A 26,766-nucleotide genomic window follows, 5' to 3' on the forward strand; every position below is an offset into this window, starting at 1 on the left:
GCAAGGGGCACCAGAAAAAAGACAGACCCCAGCACGTGGGCAGAAGAAGTTGGTACAGAGGGCCACTGGGATGCATGGCTAACCCTGACCCCCTTCCAGCCTTAGGGAGACATGGAAAATAGGGCATCTGTTTATTTTTAATTGCTTTTTATTTCTCCATCCTTCAGATACACATAGAATGTAAAGAGGATCACAGGGGCTGGCAGGGGCAGGGAGCAGCCAGCAGGCCATGCACACAGAGGGGACACTTGAGCTAGTCCGTGGGTCCTTGGGGCTCCCTAAGGCCCCTTTAGTGCCCCTACTGGGAAGGCGGGGGCTCAGGAAGGCGGGGAACCACACACATTAGTCCAGACACACAGACCACAAAGACAGCATCAAAGAGGGGGCTTACAAAACAGCAGGATTTTACGAAGATCCTACAATTAGCGACATAGAAAAGAGGAGGCAAATTCCAGAAAGCTACAGAACAGGTAGATGATGTCCTTCCCATACTGTACAAAACAAACCCACCCGACATACTTTCCTATAGGTAGTATCTTTTTTTCAGTGTTAAGAAACCAGCTTCACCTTCTCTCCTTAAAAAAGTGTTAACTGCTTTGCCTTTAAATAGTTTTTTTTTTTTCTCTCCCTATTTGACTTGAGTTTCCTGGTTCAGTTCCCAGAGCTGGGCTTCTCGCTCTTTCCCTTTCTCATCTCTCTCTTTCTCTGCCCTTTCCCCGTCCCTCACTCTTCCTCATCCTCCTCCACCTCAGCCTTGTCCTGGCTGGTGGCCCCGGGGCCCGCGGTCTTGTTCTCCTTTTTCCATTTCATGCGCCTGTTCTGGAACCAGATCTTGATCTGTCTTTCGGTGAGGCAGAGCGCGTGCGCGATCTCAATGCGCCGCCGCCGTGTCAGGTAGCGATTGTAATGAAATTCTTTCTCCAGCTCCAGGGTCTGATAGCGGGTGTAGGTCTGGCGGCCTCGCTTGCGGTCAGTCCCTGCGCAGAGATTTACAGGAGAAAAACCAGTGAATGCGGAAAGAGCCGTAAGAGTGTTCGCTTCCCTCTTCGACCCTGTATGTGCTCTTGGGTCAGTAGTTGGAAAGCCTATTTCCCCGCTAAACCAAATTGTCACTTTCCATAACCTAGCCCACGCTCCCCCCCTTCCCTCAAGGCAAACATTCCCATCTTCCACCCAGGAAGTCTTCCCAAGGTCTAACTGGCTCCTGAAGCCCTGCACCTAAGGGGTGCATGTGGGATGAAGGGCAGTTGGTTAATCCTTCCATCACCCTCAGGACCAGGAACCCTAAGCCTCCCCTTTTGGATGCTGACTCTGATGGTCTTCAGGGTAGAGGATAATAAAAACCATGCAAGTAACCCTGGAGTAGGGGCTCTAGTCCTGGCCAGAGGGCTTTTCCCCAAAAGAATAGGAGACAAAGAGCCTCAAAGGTCCAGTCCTCTCCCCCTCCCCCAGCCTGTTGTGGAATGAGGAGTTGAGAATTTGCAGATTTCCTTGGAGTGTGGAGTTGGTCTAAAGGCAGCTGCCCTCTGATGACTATTTTCCAGTGAGTGATTGAGGTTCAGACAGGGCCAGGCTGTCCTGTCTACCCACCTGCCCAGCCAACCCAGCTCTCCCAAGCAATCTTTGGGCCTCCAGGAAGGTACAGGGGAAGAGAAGAGATAGCAGCCTGGGTTGGGGTGCAACATTGAATATCTGGGTGGTAGGGACTCAACGGCAGGGGAGAGCTTCCCAGGTTAGGCCCAAAACCCTGAGGAGGCTTTCGGGAAGTTGTGCTAGTGCCAGCCCTCCTGGGAAGGAGATAGTGGGAGGAGGGGCCCTAATTTCAAGTCAGTTAAAAGCCAAGTTGAAATGTTCATAAGCAGAAAAATTGAGGCTTTAATAAATCAGCTGGAAAGGCAGTTGAATTATGGAGCAGATAACAGGGACCATGACCACTAATACTGATGGTGGGAGACATGGACTTCTTCTGGCCCTCAACTCTGGCTGGATTGGGATCCTCTGACAATTCTTGGGTCTTCTGGACCTTGAGGTTGGCCCCTGAGTCCAGGCAGAATTAAGAAGGATTTCTGGGACAGGCTTGTCAGCAGGCCCCATGGAGCCCCTGGTCTTTCGGAGTTTCTACAGAAGCCGCCTCAGTGGCCTGTACTCTCTCTTAATTTGACTCCTTGTAGTCCTAGTCTCTCCCCCAAGAGGACATTAACACTCTTGGAATGATACTTGCAAACTTGTTAGCCAGTTCTCCAGGGATGCTAGGAAGGGCACCTGAGGAAGCCAGCTGTAACCTCCTGAGAACTCTGCCTCTTTCTCTAGTTGTCCTGCCTCCCCCTCCCCAAGTTCACTGGGGGGTCAGGAGCCTCATCTCTTGGCCTCAGCCCCACTCTCTCCACCTGCCTCTGTGGCTGTGTGTCCCTGGCTGGATCCTCATCTCCTCTCACACTCCCTCCTCCTGCCAGGCCTCTAGAGCCCACCTCTAATTGTCCAGAAGGGAATAATGGGGGAGCGGGGTTGGCTGGGTAGAAAGGGGGAGGGGAGAGCTGCTCAGCGTTGCGGCCCCCTCCTCAGACCTTATCCTAGCTGGGGCTGGGGGACACACCCAGAGCATAGATCCCTGGCTGGGGAAGGGAAAAGGGAGGGGGAAAACCCTAATGGCTATTCTCTGCAAACCCCAGCCTTCCTCCGCAAGACAAACGGCCTCGTCTCCAGCCCGTGCCGGCGCGGCTGATAAATATTTAAAGCTAAAAGGCCAGGAGGAAGGGTGGGGGGTGGGCTGGGAGCTCAGAGCGCCGCGGCGTCGGCGGAGAGGCGGAGAGGGATCCGCCAGGGAAGCAGAGCGAGCCTGAGAGCACCAAGCAAAAAATGGGAGTGGGGGCGGCGCGCCGGGTCCCGGCCCAGGGGGTGCCGCGTCCCCAAGGGCCGACCTCCTGCCGGGAGCACTCTGGACGCGGAGAAGGGCACTTGGCCAGGAAGGGGGCGCCTTCCGGGGAATGTGCCCGGGCCACTGCGGCTCGGGACAGTTCGGGACGGCTCGGTGCGCGGCGTTACCTGAGCTTCGCATCCAGGGGTAGATCCGGAAGTTACTCTCGGCCGCCAAGTCCGAGTCCCTCTGCTCCTTGGCGCCCGCCGCCTTGGCGGAGTCACCGGGACACACCCCGGAGAGGTTCTGCTCAAAGGGCGCGCAGTGCATGTTGAAGGAACTCGGCTCGAGCCCGTAGCCGGCCGCGTAGACGCCGGCTGCACTCTGGCCCGCCATGCCCCCCCCGCCGGGGTACAAGCCCTGCATCGAGGCGGCGAAGGAAGCACCCGAACCAGCTCCATAGCCCGGGCGCTGGGGGTTGGAAGCAAACGCACAAGAAGTTTGTTCGGGGAAGGCTCCGGTAGCGAAAACCGAACTTGCGGCTGGATATTTAGAAAATAAAGCATTCGCATAATACAATGAACTCATAATTTGGCCGGATGATTTGTAGGCAGGGACGTTTTAGTGTCGGTTTTACGAGATTCCTTGATATATTACAGAATTAGAGTCCAGATTTACACCAAAAAGGACCCCCTTTTTCCTCTCTGGACCACGTGACCCCGCCCACGTGACGTCCCCTCGGCCAATGGCTGGGCAGCCTCCCCACGGCTCCCGGTAATGTGGAAAAAATTGTGTGGCGTTGGATTTATAAAATATGATCAATAATGAATGGGAAAGCCAAGCCCTGTGGATTGGGGCTGGGGGGCTCAAGGGCCTCTGTCGACCCCTGTGGGCTGGAGGCAGCTTGCAGGCGAGATTTGGGGAGGAAGGGATTGAGTGGAAGGGAAAATAAATACCTCCAAGAGCGATCCGTGTTGTCACCGCCTGCCCCCCACCCATTCTCCCCAGCCCGTTACCCAGCGAGAAACAAACGCAGGGATTGCACATAACCGGGTGGATGAGTGGGGGCAGTTCAGGTCTTTATTAATCCAGACCGATTCAGCCTGGCTGGGCCTCTGGGGGAACTTGGTCCGGACTTGGTCCGTTTGTCCCAAGGTGAGGAAAGAGGTGAGCCTGGCCTCATGGTTCTCTCTCTCTCTCTCTCTCTCTCTCTCTGCCCCAGACAGACAGGCAAGGATGGAGTGAGGTTTAGTGGGTGCTCCCAAAGGCGCGGGATCCAGCCCACGGGCATGAGATGCTGCAGTTTCTGGTGGCTAAAAAAAAAAAAAGGTTTGAAAATTTAAAAAGGAAGGGGGTGGGGTGGGTGGGAAGAAAAAGGAAGGGAGGAGGGCGGCCCGGTATGCTGCTCTCCTGGTTCCGGGAGGCGGATGCCTCAGTCAACTTGGCTGCCGGAGAAGCAAAGGGAGCAAAAGGAAGGAAAGCTGCAAGCCACCACCTCAGAGCTGGGTGAAGGTGGCCAAGTCTCAGAAAGGGAGAGGCAGGGAAGAGCATCTCTCTTCTCCTGCTCCCCCCACCAGAGTCCAGTAAAAATAAAAGTATAAGCTTGTTTAGCAGCCCAGCACTACACCTTTACCAACCCATACGCCCACACACATGCAGGAGAGGGAACACAAAAACAAAGGAGGAAGTGGGAGGATACAGCCACCAGCCCAGGCGCATCTCTCCAGCGTGGCCTGGGCGCTAGGGTCTCCGGGCCCGGCAGCCTTTGAATGAGAAGGGAGGGGGTTTCTCTTGGCTCCCCTCCCTCGTTCCTCTCTCCTCCAATCATGCGCAGCCGCCTCCCTCACCCCCTGCGCCCCTGGGCCAAGAGACTGCACCACCTGCCTCCAACCCCCGCCCCCTCCTCTCCGCGGCCTGGCCTGGCCTGGAGGGCGCAGAATCTCGGTGACCGGCTCCCCCCAGCTCTGCAAGGCGCCAGGAGCAAATGAGGAGCGCGGGCCGGGCCAGTCTAGGGTTCTCGCTTGTAAACTTTATTGTAACTCTTCCGCCCTTTTCAGGCGCAGACAACAGAACAAAGTATAGAGGAACAACAAAATATATAATTAGCCCTCCCTCCCCCCAATAAAGCAATTCACGGATACAGGATACATTCTCTTCACAGTAAACCTAAGAACACTTTAACAATTGCCCACAGCGCGCATGCTAACTAAAGTAACCTCTTTTGAGAAACACTTAAGACGAAATTGTCAAACCAAAGCGGGGGTGGGGGGGGAGTGGGAAAAGAGAGAAGCCAGAGAGAAAGGCAGCGAGCTAGGGAGGGCAGCGGGGAGAGGGGGTGGGAGGGGGAAATGAGGACGAGGTGGGGAGGGGGAGAGAGAGAGAGAGAGAGAGAGAGAGAGAGAGAGAGAGAGAGAGAGAGAGAGGAGAGGGAGACAGAAAGAATTACGGCGTGAATAGGCAGTTTCATGTTGTTGGGAGAACTTAGCAGAAATCGGTACCTCGGTCATTACAAAGAAGCACGTTCAAAGGAAAAAAAAGACCATTGCACAAGGAGGCTTTTTACACGGGGCAGGGGCATGGGGGGTGCTCAGCCAGGCCGCAGCCGCTCACCCTCGCAGGGCGAGGGAGTCCTTGCTTGAAATCCTTTTCTTTGCCCCCCGGGCCCCCAAGAGAAGGGAAGGAGATCCACGGTAGCTCACACACAGAAGCTATTACGAGATACTACCACTAGCGGGGACTGGCGCGGCGGGGACGCTGCGGTGGGAGGCCAGGCTCCCGGCCCCGCTCGCGGGGCCAGAGCTCTCTTGGGCGGGGGCAGGCGACGGCGGCGCGGTCGGGGAACCCGCGGACGCAGGGTGGCCGCGGCCCTGGCAGTCCCAGCTGGAGCCTACTTCTTGTCGCCCTTCTGCGCGTCTCCCTCGTCCGCCGCCTCTGGGGCCCGCTCCAGCTTCTGTTTCTCCAGCTCCTCCTGCTCGCATTTGCTGCTGGGGAACTTGTCTTTGTTGTTCTCTTTTTTCCACTTCATCCTCCGGTTCTGGAACCAGATTTTGACCTGTCTCTCAGTCAGTCCCAGCGCATGCGATACCTCGATCCGTCGCTTGCGAGTCAGATAGGGATTAAATAAGAACTCCTTCTCCAGCTCCAGGGTCTGGTAGCGGCTGTAGGTCTGTCGGCCTCGCCTGCGTCCGGCGGCTGCTGGGAATGGGGGAAAGGGCGAGACAGAGGGGAGGGGAGGGTGGGGGAGGGGGCAGAGACGGAGAAGGTTGGAAGATTCGTGAACCAGCCTAGGAGACCAGTATAATAAGGGCAGGGGACCTTCTACCCCGCGCAGGGGCGGGGGCGCTGGGAGGCCGCGGTCAGCGGAGGGGGGGGGTGAGGGGGATCAGACACCACTGAATCTAACGGAGCCAGAAAGGGGAGCCCCCTCCCCTGGTAACCAGCACCAGAGAGTTGGGCGGGGATGGTTGAATCTATTAAAAGTGCCATAAACTTTAGAAGGAAGGATGTGAAGGAGGGGGAAAAATAAGAATAAAAAAGCCGGGATGGGGACGAATGGACCCACCTTGAAAAGCCCCCAGAGCCTCTGCCCCAGAAGAAAAGTTTCTTCAGGGTAATTAAACTATAAAGCAATTGAGAAGTGCAAAAGTTGAGCGCCCCCACTCCCACCACCCTTTCTCCACTACCCCCCATAAAACAGTAAAAGGGAAAAAAAGGAGGGGAAGAAGAAGAAAAGTCAGGCAGGGTGAGGGGTTTATGGATTCAGGAAATGTCGCTTAGCGACCTCCTTCAAGGGAAACAAAAAAGCAAGAAGGGAAGGAAGGAAAGAAGGAGGGAGGGAGGGAAGGAAGGAAGGGAAGAAGGAAGGAAGGAAAGGAGGGAGAGGCTATCTGAAAGGAGCAAGCAGGTCTTCCAGGAGCTGGAAGACCCGCGCCCGGCCTGCCCGGCCCCCTGCCTGGCCTGGGCCCCTGGTCTCCCTTCCCCCCGCCGGCCCCGACGCGAGCTCACCTTGCGGGCGCATCCAGGGGAAGAGCTGTGTGGGCGACGGGCTCTGCTCCGAACCCTCGGCCTCCTCGCCCAGGCCGCTGGCGGCGGCGAGCTTGCAGTCGGCGTACTGCACCAGGTCTGGATCCTGCGCACCGAACAGGCTCTGCCGCTGCAGCGGGTCGTAGCCGTAGAAGTTGCCGGGGTCCCCGTGGCACGCCACGGCGCACGGGTTCTGCTGGTAGGGAGCCGTGGACAGCGACGACGGCCCGTGGTAGAACTCCTGGATTTGCGACGGGTGCTGGAAGCTGCCGCCGCTGCTGGGACCGTACACCACGGTGGGTCGGCCGCCCAGGTCCTGGGCGAAGCCGCAGTCATAATAATTGGGGCGCAGGGACTCCCCGGTTTTGTATTTGGAGAACAGTGAGTTGACGAAATAAGAGCTCATTTTATTGAATTTTGAGGCGGCGGCGGCGGCGGCGGCTGTAGTTGGGGGCTGTTGGGGAGGGGGTGGGGAGGGGGAAAGGGAGGGAGAGAGAGAGAAAAAAAACGCGGATTCGCCGGCTCCTAGTCACCCTCGCCAGGAAAGGAGAGGGAAAGGGAGGAGGGGGGGGAAAGAAAAGAAAGAAAAGGCGAAGAAGATCTCGAAGCCACCACACTTTTTGTGATTTCCAGGAATAGAAAAGGACAGCGAAGCCTCCAAAAGTCTAAGCTTGCATGGCAGCCGCGGCTCACTCGCCCTCCCCCCACCCCCCACCCCCCAAACAAAAATATACCGCCACTTAAAGAGGTCCTCGCTTTACATTTCGAAGAAGGGATGCCAGTTCATAAACAGTTTTCGGTGATTTACTTCCCTGCAAATGAGTTGTTTCATATTTTGCACTGTCTTTTCATGATCATTTGCATCCATTAGAGACCCCGCATCCTATTGGCTTCTCCGTACTCCTCCCGGACAGAACGCAGAGCGAGGGTGAGAGCAAGAGAGAGCGAGCGAGAGAGAGAGCTAGAGCGAGAGAGCGCCAGGGAGTGAGGAGAGAGCGAAAAAAAAAAAAAAAAGGAGGGGAAGGGAAAAAAAAAAACACCCAGGGAGAGAGAGGGGGAGAGAGGGGGAGGGGGGAGAGAGAATGAATACGGATTAAATCTGTTTAACTACCTACATTAATGAGATATCTCTCGCCTCACGACAAATCAAATACCTTCGCAGACCACCCCCAAAGACTGATGTGGGGGAGTCACGGAAAAAAACACGCACACACATACACAACGCGCCAGGCGCAGGCACGCTGTTAATTTCGCGATTTTAACGAGGCAGTTGGAGTTTTTAAATGTCAGGGTCGCTTCGGAAAAATGTAAAAGAACACGGTTTAATTGCGCCGAGTTTTAAAAGGTCCTATAAATGTAATTGGTATTTTAATACAAGTTATCAAATCATACAGCTTCCTCTCCTAAACATATTTTCAAACAAACGAGGTAGTCATATTTAAAGCTTTAATGATCAATTTCCTTATTATTGATAAAGGTTTAACTATCGTGTGGAGGGAATTGGCTGGGTAACCGGCCCCCAAAAAACGGCTGTAAACTCTTTAACAAACTATAAAACGCAATAAAGCCGAGTCTGTTGTTGTTTATGCCGCAGCGCATAAAAGCTGTTAGCATTTTACGAGTTCTTTCCTCTACAGCTATAAAACTGCAGCTTCGATCGCCCCCGCCGCCTGACTGCAGCACGGTGGGGGTGACAAAGCCGAAATGAGAATGATTATGAGGTTTTTTCGGTGCAAACGGTGACTTTTGCAAGATTTTCTGCCTCCTTCAGCTCTGGGAGCACCTGCCCCCACTCCTTCTCCAGAACCCCCAAACTACCCCCTCTCAGGCCCACCCAGGCCAGTCACCAACTTTCCTTCATTAAACAAACAAACAAGGATTTTCCTTGGAGAAGGGGTCCTGGGAGGCATGAAGAAGGACCCAGAGAAGGAGATGAAACTTTCTGCTTAATGGACAGAGGTGAAGCCCTGAGCAAAGCTTGCCCTGCAACTGTGATTCTGCAGTTTTACACAACCTCAGGTGGCCTGGAAGGGGGGTTGCTGGAATGGGAAGGGAGTCCCTAGAAGGTACTGGGACTCAGCAAGCCTTTGGGAGACCAATTCTGTGTGATGTGTCAGGGGCCTGATGCCACCAGCAGAATGACACCTAGTTGGGCTGCCCCAGTCCTGCACCCAGGCCTTGGGACCCAGTCACCATGCCCAGCTGGCTCCCAATCTTCCCAGGCCAGTCCTCCACACCTTCCAAAGCACCCTTGGGTGAGGGCACTGCCAGGCCCATCAGCACATCAAAGAGAAGAAAGAGCAATGGAGGCCACTGTTGGAAACCGAGGACCTGGCGCCTGGCCCTGGTGCCCACTGTCCTGTGCCCTCCTCTGCCCTGAGCAGTGACTGCAGAGTGTGTACCTTTGGGGAAGGCCACCTTTTAGCCTTCACTGTCCTTTGAACTACTGTCACTACCAAAACTGACCTTGGGGTAGAAGGGATTTGGATGCAGCAAGGCCACTGATTTTCCCTTTTTCTCCCCTCTTCCCTTGGGAACTTCTAGTTAAACCCGGCTCTCCCTCTAGGCCTGAGGACCTGGGGCCTGAAACACAGACTATAGGACCCAGCTGACTGGGTGCCACACTCTCATGCCAGTTGACTTTCCTGGCCTTCCAGCCTACCAGGCCTAGAGGCAATGGTGGCCAGGCTTTAGAAGGCCCCAATCTGAGGGTCCAAACCAATGACCTCCTGGAGTGACTCACTGGCCAAGAAATAAAAGAACAGGACAGAAAGAAGGAAGGAAAGGGGAGAGAGAGAAAGAAAATTTCTAATAACAAAGGTGCAGGCTTTACAGATACATTCAATTCATCCATTGTTTATTCACGAGAGAGTTGCTTGCTTTTGGAGGGGTGATTTTTGGGGATCCCACTCACCCCAATATTTGTAAAAATGAAACTATCACCTTTTCCAAGAGGATGCTACCAGTGGGGACACTTGGTCCTTCAAAAGTGAATCCGGAGAATGGGAGAGGGGCTGAACGGGAGAGAGAAAAAAGAGAAAAGGAGGGGAGAGAACCGGGGTCTTGAATTTTCAGCGCCAGGCTGAGGGGGCGGTGAGGCAGCGGAAGGCAGCGTTAAGTTGTTGCCGAAGCGAACATTTTTATCAAGTGCCGGCGATTTTATGGTCATGATTTGAGGACTCACCGGTGAGGTAGAAATTCAATGGCTTGTTCTAAATCATCCCTACACCGCGCCAGAAATTCCTGATGGAAGGAAAATGTTTCTATTATAAGAAAAAACAAGAAGGAGCGAGGAGATAATTTATAAACACCCAACGGAGTGCAGATTTATTAGAGAAACTCAAGTTGAGAAACTCCGCTTTCCTCTTCGCACCCGGTCCTGGGGGAAGAGAGGAGAGGCTGGCGGTGGGGCTAATTTTAAGGAGACGGATAGCTATTTCTGGCGCAGGTTTGTCCGGATGGGGGGCACGGATCGGGCCGGGCCAGGAGGAAGTGCAGTATTTGGAATCCAAGGGGCTATGGGGAGGCTGACAGCGCACCGGTCTCAGAACGAAAATGCCCGGAGTCCAGGCCTCCAGCTGCTAAACTGCGAAGAGATCGGCGTCCCTAGGCTTGCCTGGGGCCGGGCTGTGGCTCACGGAGCCCTGAACTCTCACCTGAAGCCACGGGACGCCGGGAGCACCGAGCCCTTGCTTCCTGCACCGCGCCTGTCCCCGCAACCATCCGGAAAACACAACACTTTTTGGCGGCCCAACTTGGAGCGCCCAGAACAACCGAGGAAATAGCCGAGCCTCCCCGCACCTCGCGGTTCAAGGGAAGCCCCTCGCCGAGCCTGGGTCTCCCGGCGCCGCCCCGCCCAGCCCCGGCCACATACAAAGGCTCCAGAGCCTCGGTTCGTGTGGAGCCGCCCGCTGTCTCTGGGCACCTCCGAATCCCCACCAAAGCCACGGATCCGTTTCCCCCAAATTGCCCCAACCCCACCCCGGGGCTGGCTCACCCGACTCCCTCTCCCGCCAGTCCCACAGCAGGTTGGGGAAGCTTCCTCTCCGTCCGACCTTCTCCTGTCCGCTCGCCCCTCTCACCTGACCTGCTCACCCGCATCCGCAGACCTTCCTCTCGCCCCCCTCTCCGGATTATCTCATTTTTCCGAATCAATTCTCCTATTTAATTTGGACCCACTATTCATGTTATTATTATTATTCCCCCTTCTCATGCATTTGTTGTCCCATCAAATACAGAAACAAGATGAGAAGCCCTGAGCCCTCCTCCTGGGAAAACTGACCATTTGAGGAAGAGAGGGGGTAACACCACTATATTTGAAGTCTATAAAAAGTGGAGAACGGCCATAATGAACCCTATATTTTTATTACGCGCAAATTATTCATGACTTCTGATAGCGCTCAGTTCGTAGATTCAGGGCCGACTGAGGTGCGAGGTGCAGCCACCCGCGCCCGGCAGCTGCCGCGTCGGGGCTTTTCACGTGGAGCAAGGGTGCCATCTAGCGGCCGTCCTGAGAAAAACTAGCTCCGCCAGCCTCTCGGAGAGCCAGCCGCCGCGGCGACCAGCGGAGAAACTTTCATTATTAGCAGAAGGGGAGGGAAATGAGAGCAGGCGAGAAAAAAGGCATCAGAAATCAGGAAACGGTATTGAAATTGTGCAGATAAGCTAAAAAGTTTTTTTTTAAGGCGAGGGGGTGGGGAGGGAAAAAGAAGCAGTAAGCTCCCCTGCCCCCAGCCCCTAATTTCTGGCGGAGACCGCCGAGCAGTGCGCCGTTTATGGCCCGTAAAAGGGGGAGCTGAGCACCTTTCAAATCCAACACGATTGTTCCAAATTCTGAGGAGAAACAATTGGGCTTTTTGTTGGGGGAAAGGAGGCCTGAGAGAGAGGGACAGGACTGTAAAAGGATCAAGAGGCTGCCCGCGCCCAGACGTCTGGCCCCGCCGGTCCTGCGTGTGCGTGTGTGTGCGCGCGCGCGGGCGCGTGCGGGGGCTTCTCTTTATGACGCCCGATTTGAGGGGGTGCAAAGAACAAAGACGGAATCCCAGTTGCGTTCCGTGAAGCATTTGTGACAACAAAGTGTTCCTCCCTCCCCTCTTCCTCCTCAGCCCTCTCTGCCCCCTGGGGCCCCCGGAAACCCCGCGCCCCGCGTTCCGGGCGGGTGAGAGTGGGGGCGGCCCAGCCAGACCCACCCATTCGCCAGCCAGGCCCGGAGCCCAGGCCCAGCTGTGGCTCTCTCAGCTCCGGAAAGTTTCCCCTCACTGTTTGCTTTGCTGCTGTTTAGTTTCTTAACCTTCAGAAATTTATACGCTATAAACTTTTATAGCGGTCATATTCTTTTATTGCTGCGCACACGGCATTGAATTCCTCTCCCGGCTTCTCCCTGTCTCGCACTCTCCCGGTCCCCCTCTCTGAATCTCTCTCTCTTTTATGACAGCAGATTTCCCCATCTCCGGCTTCCGAGCCTCCGCATCTTCGCCTTTGTTTGTCTTTAAAGAAGCCACCCCGGGCTCTGGACTCAGACGCCGCCGGAGGCTTCCCCGGGCGCCCTTGCCCCTGCCCCGCAGCACTCCGTACAGTTCCTGCCTCACTTTTTGCGCTTCCTCTTGGCGGAATCCGGCCTTCTCCGCTCACTCTCAGCGCGGGCTGACTCCTGGGAGCCCAGGACGGGGAGGGAGCCTAGTCTACACAAGCTCTAGAGGCAGATTCACTTTATATACGGAATGGAACCCTCCTTGGAGGCTGCGGGTCTGGGCCCTGCCATACCCAGGAGCTTCGATTCTCCAGCCTCCTGCTAGCTCTCGGAGTGGTTCATCCTTCTGTTCGCTGGAGAGGGGTAGGCCCATCCTTTTTACTTCCAAGCTCCTTTCCCGCGGGTCATGCTTTGTCCCTACTTCTACCCCAACCTCAGGGTCTCCGCGGACTGCAGCGCCGCTGGGTGGGCCCGATGGGAGGCTCAGGCAGGAGGCCAGCTCCCAAGCGCCAGCCCGTTAGAAGCGGAATCCCAGCGCCTAGATGAGAATGACCGGGCTGCCGAGAACAGCGCTCTCCATATGAGGCTCTGATGGGGACACCATAGTCTGAGAGGGACAGAAAGGTGCACCTTGAAACCGAATTTAGTTCTGGGGTCCGACGGGGAAGGGGATTTTTTTTTCTCCTGAAGCATTTCTGTTCCATATTCAACCCTCACTTCCAGCCTGTAGAATCTGCCTCCCCAGGCCTCCACCCCGACCAAACTCTACCCACCTTATACCAAGGCTGCTACACTGTGGCTCAAACTGGAGCCTCAAATTCCAGGTGGGGACTGAAAACCCGAAAGGGTTCATTCTTTTTGAGCAAAAGAAAGGAGAGCCTGGCCTCCTGGAGGCCTCTGTCTACACCCAGTCCCTGTGCTGCAGGGAACAGCAGAAGGAAGTTACCAGCTTCCTCACTTGCATGATATTTTAAAGTGGCCAAACCAAGGTGACTTTCTCAGCCAGGTAAGAGAGGACCTGCTTCCAGGAGTGGCAGGGCAGGCCTTGCCTTCCCTCTGGCTCTGGAGTTGGTAGCAAGCCTCCAGTGCAACTTAGGAGGAAAGTCTCATTGCTCCCTGCAAACCCAGATCCAGATCCTTCTCCAAACCACTCATCTTTCGTTTTCTGACCCTCCAGCCTCCCAGCTCTCCTGTTGGAAGGCTCTTGATCAATTTAAGCAGTGATCTTGGGAGCTTGGGTCTGGACCAGCCCTCAGCTCCACCAGGAAGACTGCCTGCAAGGTCTAAGGAGAAATCTCTTGGGCACAAAAGTCTCTCTTTTGTCCAAGCCACCCTCTTCGAACCAAGATCTCTACCTCTGGCCAAGTGAGGAAAGCCAAGATGGAATAAGACACAAGCAGAGATTTGTTTCTAGAGTGATATATATTTTTTGATCTTTTTATGTTTTTTTTCTTCCAAAACAGCAATCAGAGCTCTAAGCCCCTCACCCACCCCACTCCCACCCACAACCCTCCCATATAAGCGACAACTGAAAACAGGCGAGACAATCACCCCCAAAGAAATCACAAAACACAGCACAATTTCACGAATGCCACCAACAAAGCAAAAAAAAAAAAGTTCTACTGGAATGTCCCCTTGCAGGGTCGGGAGAAGCAGGAGCAAGAGTCCACGGGATTGGAGGGGAATGGAGAAGTGGGGTAGGGGTGGGGGAGAAGCTGAGCATAAACTCCGGCCTAATGCTTAGGTGCGATTTTGCCTCTTTCCTTAGCACGCGGGACCGTTCCCCAGAAGCGTGCGCGCAGCAGCCGCACAGATCGCCATCCAGGCCCGAGACTCCGAAGGTAAAGCCCGGCCCTGGGGCTGGTTTCTGCGCTTCTGTGCTGGGGTAGCAGCTGCCAGGCCCGGGGGCTCCTCCGCATGGGTCGGACTGAGCAGGACGGGAGGAACGTTGTCAAGCTCTGCGTGCCAGGGAGCCTTCGCTCCTCCCTGTTCTCCATAACTTGCCTTCGGAAAGGAGCCGGGAATCAATTCACAATAAATTCTCCATTGGGTTCTCCTGACCAGGCTTTCCTGCCTATGGAGGGGTAGAGCTAGCAGGGGATGGAGGGCGGAGGGGGGTTGCTACAGGGGCGGCTTGACTCGCTGGTGCAAGGTGGATTGGCCGAAGAGTTGATTTCAGAGCTGGGGAGGATGCGGAAGAATGCAGGGCCGGTGTGGAGCAAGAGAAGCTACAGTCTCTGTCAAGCGGGGCACAGATGAACGGGAGGACGACATTGTCAAGGCTCACGACCCACGATTTGACCTCCTTTTGTTGGAAGGAGAGGAAAACAACATGCAGAATTAAACATTTCCTGCAGCAAATGTGTGTATGTGGAATACCACCGTAAAACCTAGAAGACTCTTTTAAGACCACCGCTGCCTTTCCTCGCCCTTTCTGGCCCACCAGTTTGGGAGCTGAGTTTACCCCATTTGCCCTTGAGTCTGTGGCTGAGTACAGTTAAGGATTCCATGGGGATGGTGGTGAGACATGCTGAGCCTTTTTGAGCTGCAGCGCCTCATTCAGGAGTGTGTCCCCAGACCCCTTTCCGGTGTGTATTGCATCAGAGATAGAGCCTGGACTTGTCTGACGGTGTGTGGGCTGCTCTGCCAGATTTGGGGGTGTGATGGTTTGTATTTGATGTGTCACTTCATTTGAGTGTTGACTGTGAGCTTTTCCCACTAGTACGGGGTGGGGGGGCTCCGGGCTTTAGGCATGCGGGCATCTGCTGGGCTGTGTGCAGTTGGAGTGTCCCTGGGTGACTCTGGGATAGGTGCGGCGGTGGGGGGTGGGGGAGACCGGGCAGGCTGGAAGTGAGGGGCTGGGGCTTTCCAGAAAAAACAGGAGGGATTCTGGGGACTCTACTAGGGGCTCTCTTTCCTTGTGGCCCATCACTTTCTTAGGAACCAACTACATCTACCTTCTAAATCAATCAAACTTCCTCCTGAGGCCCAGGGAGAAGAGAAGGATGGGTAAGAGCAAAGGAAAGGAGTGAGGCTCTAGATGCAGAAAAGGACTTTGAAGAGAAAGACTCCCTTCCCCATTCACTTGAATACACCCCAGACGGCACTGGCTTTGCAGCCATCACTTATAAATAAGCGTGAGATGGGGAAGGGCTGGGGAGGGCTTGGCGGGGGATCTTTACTCTTTGCCCTGTTCCTTATTCATTTTCTTCATTTTCATCCGCCGGTTCTGAAACCAGATTTTGACTTGTCTCTCACTCAGATTGAGGAGTCTGGCCACTTCGTGCCTACGGTCCCTGGTGAGGTACATATTGAACAGAAACTCCTTCTCTAGCTCCAGCGTCTGGTATTTGGTGTAGGGACAGCGCTTTTTCCGGGAAGAGCGAGCGTGCAGCCAGTTGGCGGAGGGGTTGGCTGAAAGAGAAGCAGCGATAGAATCAAAGAAAGGAAGAGGGGATGAAGGGATCCCATGTTCTCCTTCCAAGAGGGCGCACACCCCTGGTCTCCACTCCCCATCTTGCACTGGGGAAAGGGGCACCGGGGCCTTCAGATTCCCAGAAAAGGTCCCATAGATGGGCTAGGAGCTGCTATAGACACCTTCAGGTGAGAGTTATTTGGAAAGGATGGAGCCGAACATGTACCAGACTTCTCAGCACTTCACGAGCTTCACCCCGCCTCAGGTTCTCTCTCAGTCTTTTTCTCCACTTGGGTCCGAATTGGTTAGGACCCAGGTCAGAGCCCAACCTGGCTAAAGTCCCCCGGCTGCCCTGCTATGGCACTACCAGAGTAACTAGGGGTGGCTGACCTGAAGGGTTCTGGCTCCAGGTCTGAGAGGAGAGACAAGGACTGGGCTAGGGGAGATGAGAGTGGCTTCTGTTCAGCCACAGCCAAGAGACCTCCTGGCCCTCCAGTCCAGTTTGAGTGCACCCTCCTGCCTCGATCACAAGCTTGTGTCTCTTGGCCACATGGTAGCAGGCATGTGTCTCTGTAGATATCTTGCCGCCTCCCCCCTCTCACCCGCCACACACACCACAAATATGGGTTCACATTTAGAGACGCAAACATCTAGCACACTCCAATTCACATGCAACCCAATTGCAACCATTTATCAACTCCAGCCTGTGGACAAGGGAGCGCTGGGGGCTCACAGATAACTTATGGTTGCAATAGTCTCCTTTTCCACTCCTGCTCAGCTCGCAGTTTGGTTAAAGCAAGTTCAGGGAAATTGGGAAACAAGATTGCTCCAGACACAAGGCGGGGAGTCATGGATGATGTGAGGGTAACAAAAGTCCTTCACAGCACACCTAACTCCAACTGGCTCCATGCGGTGAGGGGGAACAGAGAAAGGGGTGATTGAGTGGAGGAGGGGGCAAAGAGGAAACAAAAATATATACAGGCTTCTCTTCTCCTTACCCCTGAACTCAGAAAAGTTACCAAATAAAGCAGAGCCAATTAAAAATAACAGCCACTACTCTGCTAGATTCCTCCTCCCCAAATGAAAAGCACTGATTTTTTTAAAAAAATCTGATTCATCCTACACTAAGTACCGTGTCTTACCAATTTGCAGCGCTATTTCCTTAATGTGATTGCCTGGGATGGGACCCGCAGCCGCATTAAATATGAAAGAGGGAAAAAACTGTTAATAATTGATCCTAGCCAAACTGCTGCCTTGCAATAATGGACTTTCCAAGCAGAGTTTGGGGGTTTGAGGTGGGGGGTTTGTTTGGGTGTGAACAGGGAGGGTTTGGGAAGAGCCCTGTGTTACCCAAACACCAGCTCCTGTGATTCAACCTGGAGGGATGGAGGTAGTGGGACCTCACAGAGACCTCAGGGGAGGGGGGCAGCTCTCTACCCTCCAGCAGGCAGAGGTGCCCCCAAAGGGCTTTTGGGCCTCTCTGCTGGTGGGAAATCCAGCAGGGCAAGCAGAGACTAAAAAATCTGACCCTCACTCTCCAAAAAGAGTAAGGGGTGAGTACTTGTCCCTACTGACCTGAAGGTTATCATTTGGGGGCTGAGGCCCCCCCCCCCGACCAATTAACCCTTCTCCACCTTAAAAACGAAAAATACTAGAATCCCCCCACCCCCTTATCTAGCAGAGCCTCCTGGAAATTAGACAGACTTGGGGTGCTGGCGAGGGTGCTTTTGGAGGAGTAGGGGATGGTGGGAAACTACCTTCAGAGGATAAAGTTCTCCGCCTCTCCGCAAGCCTCTCTCCTCCCCACCCTTCCCCTCCCCAGGGTCCTTTCGGGATCTCTCCTCCACGACGGCGGTCGGGCCCCTAAGTTCGGAAGCGATTCCGCGACTCCCCGCGAGGCGGACAGCTCCGGCTGGGGGTAGGGAGCCCCGCGGAGGGCAGCAGGGGCCGCAGAAAAGGAAGCAGCAACCCGGGCAAGGATGCCAAGGAGGGGAGGGGGCGACCAGAGGGAAGGCTCCCGGGGAGGGGCCGGCGCATCCGGGGAGGGGGCTCAGTCACCGGGTCCCGGGCTTCCTCCGCCCCTCCCGGCGCCGGCTGCGGACACTGAGCTGCTACTGAGGGAGATCTGCTAGGAACAATCCTCCGCCAAGCTGTTGCATCGCAAATAAAATCCTAATGAGCCCCCTCCCACTTCCCCTTGGCCGGCTTTTACGGTGTGCGCGTGGCGCAGGGAGCTCTGCCAGCCGCGCGGTGCCCGGCAGCCCCGTGCGCTCCCGCCCTGGCCCGCGCGGGCTCTCGGCCTCGCTGGCTGCCTCCCGGGCCCCACCAGCTCCTCTCGCGGCCGGCGGTCGTCAGCCTCTTCCAGGGCTTTCAGCCCAGGCCTCCGGGGCGTGAGGGAAGGAAGGCCGAGAGAGCGGCGAGCAGGTCCCGGCGCTCCGGGTCCCTCCTGCACTTGGAGGAGTGGGGGCGCCGCTTCTCCAGCGACCTCAGTCTCCCCTTCTGGGGCACCCAGCTGCCTCTCTTCCTCCCTCCCTCTTCCCTCCGCCCCGGCTCGCTCTCCGGGCCACCGCCGCGGTTTCCCTTCACATTGTCCGCAGTTTATTGCCTCTCCCCTCCCCTCCCCCTCGCCTGGCCTTCGGCCTGGGTATTTCCTCACTTTTTATAACTTACTTTGATCCGGCCTCTCTTTGTCCTCGCTTCCTTCGCAAATTTTATTGTCCCCGTAGCTGGGTCTTTGATTAGACAGGACGGCCTCCCTGCCGGCCGAAGTTTCCAAACTGTACTCGGGCGTGCCCTGCTTGAGCAGCTCCCCAGGCGCGCCCAGCAGCGGCTCCGCCTTCACCGCCGCCTGGCCCTGCCCCGGAGCAGCTTCGCCGCGCGGCGCCGGCTCCAGCCAGGTGCGGAGGTACCTGCTCTCGGCCGGCGGGACGCCCTGGGGCTGGATGTAGGGGTGGTAGACGGACGGCAGGCTTCCGGACGCGTGCGGGCTCAGCGGCGCCCAGGAGGCGCCGAACACCGGCGCTTTGGGCTGGAAGCTGCACGAGGGGAACTCCAGGTGCTCCGCGTGGCCCGGCTGCCGGGGGCTCGCGTACTGGCCGGAAGGAAACTTGGCTGGAGGCGCGTCCTCACTCTCGTGACTTATGATCGAGTCGACATAATAGCTGCTAAGCGTCCCAGAAATGGACATTCTCAGACATTATCCGGGCGCTCGCAGGGGGAAGGGAAGCGCTCGCGCGCGGCGCCCAAGCAGGGAGAGGTGGCACCCAGACCGGTGTGAGGGCTTTCGGACGCGACCCCCCCAGCCCCCCACCCTCCCACCCCCACCCCCTGCTCAACTTCTCAGCCAACAAAGTACAGTGGAGCAGCCCGGCTCAGCGCTCCTTGCAAAATGATTGGTCAAAGTTTTTCCGACTGCCTGATAAAGCGTCAGCTCCGACATAAATCAATCGGGCGAGGGGGCTGCGCTCTCGCTGTCATCCGTCCGCACCGCATTCCATATCGAGGATGGATTGTTTTATGCTGATGCAATGTGCTATCACGTCAGGGCTTCGGCGGCCACGTAACCTCAGCCGGAGCTGCCGGCCTCCCGTCCCCCCCTCTTTTGCAGGAAGGGGGGCAGTTCTCGACGTGGGGCGGCGGGGGCGGAGGAGAGGCGGAGGGGAAAGCAGCGGGCTGCCTCGGGAGGGACGCTGGCTGCGGAGCCCTCTCCCCAGGCGGGTCCAGGAGGGAGAGAGGGAGAGCAGGGCAGAAGGAAGGGGACAGCCCCAGCCTGGGGAGCAGCCAGAGAGGCCCACAGCATAATTAAAGAGGAGGTGGTCCTGTCCCCACCACAAACACACCTCCACTCCACCCCGCCGGCCCTCGCTTCCTCTTCTCTGTCCCCTTGACACAAGATGTTGATTAAACAACAGTGCACCAGAAAGCCACTGGAGATGAAGTAAAAGGGATGGGGAGAAGTTGGGGTTTTACAGAATGCGTCCGCTTTGGAGGGGGCTTTCTGTAACTAGTTTGGGAGGTTTACAGGCCTGGGAGCTTCTCCTGACCCCTCAGTAGCTGAGGGAGGAGAGAGGGGAATAAAAGGACGTGAGTGTCTAAGGATCTTGTCCAAAAATGTAGCTGTCTTGAAATTAGAACCCTCATGAGGTTAAAGGGATTCATTAGGTCCTGGAAAGTTGAGCCTCTGAAGAGTTTTATACAACTAGCTTCTTTAAGTTTCTTGAGCCTCTCTCTGGCCCTGGTCATTCAGAGGAAAGAAGGGAGGAGGGACACAGCCATTTCTCCTTCCCTCCTCTTAAGAGCGGGCCAGGCCCTTAAAATTGCCCAGATGGGGGAGCTGAACATCAGAAAGGATTAAGGAACTTCCCTAAGGTGTCAACAGAGCAGAGGTGTGGGAAGGGGTCCAGAGTTAGCTCCTCTTCCATCCAGTGGGGAGGGAGGTGAGTCCGAATTTTCGCCTCTCTTGCCGGCTCCTCACGCGGTATTGCGCCTTAGAAGGATTTCCAAATATAGCTCTTGGGCACCAGCGTAGACAGAGAGCCTTGCAGGGTCAGTCTCCCACCCTCCAGCTGCCTTCCTTCTTGCAGACTCTCGCTGGAGCTTCCAAACAGCCCGTTTTTATTGATATCTGCTCTGCGGCCCTGTGCTGGGGCTCCCCGGGGACCACCGACTGGCTTCCTGGCCCATCTCCAGCGGTCGCTCCCCCGGCTTCTGCCCTGGGTGCAGTCGCTTCTTGTGGTGTGGGTGCTCAGGGAGATGCGGCCCCTAGACAGCCCAGATTCTCCTCCGGTCCAGTTAAGGGGCAAGGCTGGGGCCAATTTTCTCAGTCCACTCCGATCCTGGCCCTTATAAGATAGGCCGCCCCAGCCCAGTCACTTTAACAAAAGCGAGACCATTCTATTTTGAGGTTTTATCATTTTGGCCATGTACCCCTCTGCCGGGCAGAAGGCTGCGGATCACCTCTGCACACACACAGATACACTCCCGCCCGCTTTTCTTTCCAAATGAAGCCATCTCGTGTCATTACGTGTGAAATACGAGGGCAAAGCGCCATATTTCTTCACATTATGGCGATTTCAAAATGATTTTTTAAAGATCAATGCCGGCGCCCAGCCGGCCCCCTCCTTTTCCACCCCAGCTCTCCGAGGGCGACAGCCCAGCAGATCCGGAACCAAACAGCGTGAAGAGCTGCTTTTTCCATGGGACCCAAGTGGGGAAACAGAAATCCAATGCAAATTCTTCTAAGTAGCGGTTGGACGCTTGGGAAAGTCAAGGGAGCTCCCTGGACTCGCCATCAAGAAAGCTGGGCGTCCAGCGAATGAATCACAGTTAAAGCAAAGCACCTGTTCTCCATTTACCAGACATAGGGAGTCTGCTGTTGGCTTTACCTGTAATAAATATATTCTTCAGGAAAAAAAAATCTCATCTCCCGCTATAAATAATGGTGTTGTGAAGCATGGCGGTCTGGGTATATGACTTTCTGTAGTATATAAATTAGGGCCCAAAAGGACATGTGGATTGTGGGCAGGGGCTCTTTTATTTATGGCAAAGTCACAGCACCGGGCTGCTCTTAAGACTCGGGCTGTGTAGGCGCTGGGTTCCGACCGCAGCCCTTCTGGTTCCCACTCTGGCCCTGGCTTTGCTGCCGCTTCTCTTTGCAGTGAGAGAGAAGTCTAGAGAGCCACTTAGTTGAGGGAAGAGGTTAGAGGGAGAAGAACATTGGGCTCATGACTTGTGCCTTACAGTGGTGGCATGTCCCAGCAGACAGGGTTCAGGTTCGTGGGTCGCTGTCTGGGAGCTGCCCTAACCCCTGGGGGCTCCTGGGTGCTGGGTAAGAAGGGGACCCAGGCCTCTTTTCTAAGACCAGAACTTAGCTTTTGCTCACAAACAAGCTGGGGGTGGGGAGAATTCCAAAGTGACAGGTTTTGGAGGGCTTAGTCTTCTCAGGAGCGGTGACTCTGAAGGGAAGAGAATGAACCAGCACCCAAGCCCTGGAGTCTGCACCCGCAGCTCGTCTCCTCCAGGTGAGGATCCAGAAGAACCAGCTAAAGTCCCACCGCAGCCAGGCTTTCTAGAAAGCATTGTTCCCCCAAATTGGGGCTCAATTCCAGCACAGGCAAATGATTAAAGGGTCCACTGAGAGGGAGACCCTTGTTTGGGTGCTCTCCCCAGAGCCTATGGACCTCCCCCCCACCCTTGTTTTCCTTCCCAGACAATGGTACCCACCATGAGGGAGAGAAACAAACAGGGTTTGGGCCCCTGGAGCCCAGTTTCTAGGGCTTAATAGAGGGGCTTCTTGAGTGGGTGTCACTTTATCCTGAGAGAGCAAACTGCTCCCCACTTCTCCTCAATCCTAGAGGGAAAGAAGAAAAACCCTCTAGAAGCCTCTTGCCACTCCCTGCAAGGGAGCCACGCCTGAACACAACTGGGGCCAGTGGCTGATAGCTCCGGGAAGGGCAGGCAGGGAAAAGCTGCAGCTTCTGGCCACAGTGGGGCCCAGAGCAATCAAGAATGAGATCGAGGTGGGGAGAGCAGAGGCTAGCCCTGGCCAGGACCAGCCGGTGAGTGCCTGTGGTTTAAGGGCTGCTTTTGGAAGGGTCCTCTATAAGAAGAGAGAGAGAGAGAATAAAAAAGAGAGAGAAAAAATCTGGACGGAGGGAAGGAAATTAAAGTAAGGAGAAAAATAAAGAGAAAAATGCTAAGTGGAAAGGGGGAAATTTTGATTTTAATTGATAAGCTAAGCTGAAATTTATGCATGCTGTATTTGAATAGGTGTGTGTTTCCTGTATGCATATTTCAAATCAGTATTTCTTTACGGAAACCTAGTGTGCTGTGCTCTATGCTGTGTATAGAATATGTAATAAATAAATCTGCCCAACTATAATACTGAATGCATTTGGGCATTTGTATATAAGATCTAATGGTACACATGTGGATGCGTGTATAACCCCTGCGAATAATATGGGTTTACAATTCTGCTCTTATCAGAAGACCTATGACCCAAAATGTATGTACATTTTTATAACCATCACACACTTATAGAAAGGGCAAAAACTTGAGTATTTGCATACTGGAATTGTGGCTTTATAACATTAGCTAATTCAGAAGCGTCACTTGAAAATCTGACTGTTGACTCGGTATTCAAGCAAAATACACACTGTATCCACAAACACATGTGACTTACACCTGGATTCTTTTACAGCTTCCTTCTAAAACATTTCTCTGGAAGGTGAAGAAAATGCCTCAAATTGGCCCAGAGGAGGTCACGAAATTTTGTGGCTTTTTTGTCTGACCATGAAATCCTTTACTGCGTATCTTACCCCAAACCGCAGGGACAGCATGCATCGTGTGATGCTTATTTCATGGTAGGGATGGACATGGGGAGGAAGGCACTGTTATACATGCACAAGTGTGTCCCACACAAGTGTAAATCTGACCAGTGGACAGAGATGAATTGAATGTGAAAGCTCTCAGGTAACTGTGGAGACCATAAAAAAGCACTGCTGTGTACAACGAAATTAGCAAAGTCCCCATGTCTCTGCCCCCAAGCACCCAGAGATATTTCTTCTGACCCAGGATCAGAGTGTAGCCCCACTGTGAGAAAGAACGAGGTGTGGGGTCACTTGCTCCAAGTGGGAGGGAATCAAGGTCCCCAGAAATTTACCCTTCCATGCAACAGCCTCCGAAAGGAACCACATCGAATCTGAGCACAAGGGTTCAATCCTTGGTGCTTCCACACCCTCTGAGTGAAGATTTTAATTGTAAAGTAACGAAATCTTCTCCCAAATTCCCTCCCAGGATGTCGGATGTGAAAGGAAGGACGGAGAGGTCAGTGGCCCAAGAAGACTTTGAAAATCTTCTTACCAACTATGAGCCCTCAGGAATATGGAAGGCCCTGGGGGCAGCTGACTCCTGGGGAGGGGGCATCCAGGAGGCCAAACGGGGTGGGCGGTGGGCGGCAGGCGGGGCGGAAAGGAGCTGAGCAGGTAGAAGGTTATTACGGAATTGCTTCCATAAAACCTGTGGCTGTTGTAAAACTCTCTGCTTTCCAAAGACTTTATTTCTTCCTTTCTCTCTAACTTCCCCCTTTTTTTCATTTTACAGCGCTGTTCCTGGGAGGGGGTGGCCAAGGGACGCCAGAGATGGAAGACAGTCAGGCTCCAAGTGGCGGGGCAGGTTTGTGAGAGGCCAAGGGAGAAGTAAGGTGAGGCAGCAGAACATGCCAGACCATCTTCCCCCAGACCGGGGGACAAGAAAACATCAAGGGACAGTGTTGCTGGCCTTTGCTCACCAGGACAGTGAGTTGAAGGCTGCATTTCCTCCGGGGGCTGAGGGTGGGTCTCCCAAGGGCCTCCTCCACCCTGGAAGGGGCCCCTTATTCAGAGATACCCTTCACCCTCCAAGTCAGCCTGGCGCCAGAGCCCCATCCGGTCGGGCCTCTTCCCCCAGGCCCCTTACTACATTTCCTCTGCCTCAAGCAGGGGGAAAAAAGTTTGGGAACAAAAGTTAGCTTATGCTTTGGACTGTCCCCCTCCTTCTGCCAGCACTTCTAGTTACTCCTTTCCTGGGCAGAGAGCCAGCAGCCTGGAGAGGGCTGGGGTCAAAGAGGGTATCACAGCGTTGCCCCTGCCCCCCCCCCATCTCCTGTCACTCCATCAGTCTGGGCTGAACTGTCTAACAAAGTCTGGGGTTCCCACTAGCCAGCAAGACAGGCCCCTCATCATCTCCCAGGGTGGGGGTGGCACTCCAGACCTAAGTAAACCCACAGCCCAGCCCAAGGATCTACAGGAAAGTCTTGGCCACTCAGTGGGGAAGAGAAATCACTGAGGGATTAGGAAGGGGAAAAATTTTTGGACCTACCTTTGTCCCACTAGGGGGCCCTAGAAAGGACCCTGGGGGTCTGTGGGCTGAGGCTACAAGGGATCCTGATGTTTCCCTTTCAGAATGGGACAGATTGAGCCCTCTCCAAGGACCTGAAGCTTCCTGTTAAAGTGCAGCCCTGTCCACCCCGCAAAGAGTTACAAAGACTTCAAGAATCCCCTGTGTCTCTGTCGAAATCAAGCCTTTGCCCAGTTGGGGGAACTTTCTTTGCAAAGTCTGAATGTAGAACAGAACGCAAGACCCCAAGACAGGAAGCTTGAAGTCCTAAGACCCTTCTGGCTCTGTAGAACAGCCCAGCAAGGTCCCTTTGGAGAGTGGAATGCTCCCCCACTTCCCCTTTCCCTCCCAACACCCACTTAAACACAGAAGTGGGAAGACACCCGAGAACATTCCACATCTCTGCTCTGGGGAGCATCCTTGCTGCTCCTGGGTAAGAAACCTCAAAGCCCTTCACCATTTTGCAAGGGTGATACAGTAATCCTGACTCTGCTTCACTATGTACCCCACCCCAACTCCTCCAGCTAAGCGAGGAGCAGTAACTGCCGTGAGTCGGGTGGTTTAATGTCGTTGTGTTCAGAAATCCAGGCCCAACAACATGAAACTACCTAATTCACTCAGCAGTTCCAGTTCAAGCCCCAGGTCAAGGGCTCACTGGGGGCAGGCCCCTGCAGCCATTTTGTGGGCCTAAACGGCTGGCCGGCTAACTTCATTTTCCTCCACCTCTTCCCAAATAGAACACAGTTGCTAATAAACAACATATCCAAAAACTGGAGGCAGAACTCCAGGCAAAACCATTTTGGAGCTGGTGCTGGCAGCTCCAATTCGATCCAGGAGCTTTTGCTCTCTCCCAGGAGCCCTGGTCCGGGGCAGGGTTGTGGGGGGCCTAGGCCCAGCCTCAGGCTTGGGCTGGGCCCTGGGCATATACCTGCTTGGTCACTGCCTCTCAGCCTCTGTCTCTGAAGCTGGAGGTCTCCACAGCTAAAACGATTTCCCTCTCAACTTCAAACTGTTTTCAAGGTACGTCTGCAGTCGCCATCTGGCTAGTGCCGGCTCCAGAGTCACCCAGGGTAGGTCTGAGAGGTCAACTCTTCAAGCCCTACACGAAACCCCAACTTTGAAATGTGAACAGACAGGAGAATGGAGAGAAAGAATGCTGAGAAAGTGACAGTCGGAGAGGGAGCCGGAAAAGCAGAGCGTGCAAAAGCATCCAGAAGACTTGGGAGCAAACAAGCAACGGGACTGGAAAGGAAATTGAGGTAACCTGGAACAGTCGCTGGAAAGTCACCCTGCCCAAAATGTCCTGGGGCCTTGTCTCCGCAGAGGCTGAGCTGTCCCGGGTAAGATAATCCATTCTGAATTCAGATGAAACGGGGAAATTTGCTCCTTCCTTCCTGAACTTCAGCCTGGACCCTTCGTTCCCCGCCTCCCACCGATGTCCCTTACTGCCACCTCCGCCCCTCCAGACCCCACACCCCTCACAGGTGCCCAGGCACACACCCCGCACCCGGCGGTGGCCGAGCGGGCCGAGCGGCGGACTTACCTGGGCGGCGGCGGCGGCGGCGGCGCTGGGCAGGAGCGGCCGTCGGAGGGGGCGGAGGTGCGGAGCGAGTGGTCTCGTCCGCCCGGCCTGGCTCCCTCCTGGTCTCGCCCCGGGGGCGAGGGTCCCAGTGGCCACGTGTCCGGCGAGGAAGTCCGAGGGAGCGCAGGAGTCTGCGGGGCCGCCCGCTCCCCCTCCCGGGTATAAATCTTGGGGACCGGAAATACAATAAAACTTCACCGTGTTGATGAACTTCAAACGGTTTACATCCCCTCCTGTCCTGAAAAGAAAGACGGCTGGGAGCGGGTTAGAGGAAGGGGGAAACAAATTTACGAGCCGCGGAAGCACCCGCTCGGCCCTTTCTTTCCCGGGCCGACCGTGTCCGCGTGGAGAGAAGCGGCCTGGCCCTCGGACTTGGCTCCGCGCTCGGGGGGCTGGAGGCCGCCGAGGGCGCTGAAAACCCGCCGAGCCCACACACGTCCTCCGCTCGGCTGCCCGCTCTTCGCCAGGGCAGAGTCAGGCGCCCGGTCCTTCCTTGCTGAAGCCCTGGCTCTGGCAGCCACGCCCTGGCCTCCGTTCTTTGCATCTTT

At 55.2% G+C, this 26,766-nt stretch overlaps 3 protein-coding genes and 3 long non-coding RNA genes across 6 annotated transcripts; 2 read left to right on the forward strand and 4 right to left on the reverse strand.

Moving 5' to 3' along the window:
- Positions 1 to 130: 130 nt before the first annotated feature.
- HOXB7 (homeobox B7) lies at positions 131 to 3,798 on the reverse strand. Its single transcript, XM_006214191.4, has 2 exons — positions 3,043 to 3,798; positions 131 to 977 (listed from the first exon to the last, which is right to left on the reverse strand). The coding sequence occupies exons 1-2, from the start codon at positions 3,440 to 3,442 to the stop codon at positions 724 to 726; spliced, it is 654 nt and encodes a 217-aa protein (XP_006214253.1). The 5' UTR covers positions 3,443 to 3,798; the 3' UTR covers positions 131 to 723.
- Positions 3,799 to 4,863: 1,065 nt separating this feature from the next.
- On the reverse strand, positions 4,864 to 18,546 carry HOXB8 (homeobox B8). The gene is made up of 3 exons (XM_072938872.1): positions 18,433 to 18,546; positions 6,860 to 7,331; positions 4,864 to 6,046 (listed from the first exon to the last, which is right to left on the reverse strand). The coding sequence occupies exons 2-3, from the start codon at positions 7,281 to 7,283 to the stop codon at positions 5,742 to 5,744; spliced, it is 729 nt and encodes a 242-aa protein (XP_072794973.1). The 5' UTR covers positions 7,284 to 7,331; positions 18,433 to 18,546; the 3' UTR covers positions 4,864 to 5,741.
- On the reverse strand, positions 11,222 to 11,824 carry LOC140686305 (uncharacterized). Its single transcript, XR_012060026.1, has 2 exons — positions 11,681 to 11,824; positions 11,222 to 11,450 (listed from the first exon to the last, which is right to left on the reverse strand). It is a non-coding gene; the product is annotated as an uncharacterized lncRNA (long non-coding RNA).
- LOC140686115 (uncharacterized) lies at positions 12,012 to 14,407 on the forward strand. Its single transcript, XR_012059630.1, has 2 exons — positions 12,012 to 12,971; positions 14,116 to 14,407. It is a non-coding gene; the product is annotated as an uncharacterized lncRNA (long non-coding RNA).
- On the reverse strand, positions 15,506 to 19,045 carry HOXB9 (homeobox B9). Its single transcript, XM_072938871.1, has 2 exons — positions 18,433 to 19,045; positions 15,506 to 15,761 (listed from the first exon to the last, which is right to left on the reverse strand). Exons 1-2 carry the CDS (start codon positions 18,947 to 18,949, stop codon positions 15,526 to 15,528), a joined length of 753 nt encoding a protein of 250 aa, XP_072794972.1. The 5' UTR covers positions 18,950 to 19,045; the 3' UTR covers positions 15,506 to 15,525.
- On the forward strand, positions 17,191 to 26,428 carry LOC140686116 (uncharacterized). Its single transcript, XR_012059631.1, has 4 exons — positions 17,191 to 17,315; positions 23,863 to 24,056; positions 24,702 to 25,069; positions 25,657 to 26,428. It is a non-coding gene; the product is annotated as an uncharacterized lncRNA (long non-coding RNA).
- Positions 26,429 to 26,766: the final 338 nt, after the last annotated feature.

Source organism: Vicugna pacos, chromosome 16 (assembly GCF_048564905.1).
Source record: "Vicugna pacos chromosome 16, VicPac4, whole genome shotgun sequence".
Taxonomy (NCBI): Eukaryota; Metazoa; Chordata; class Mammalia; order Artiodactyla; family Camelidae; genus Vicugna; species Vicugna pacos.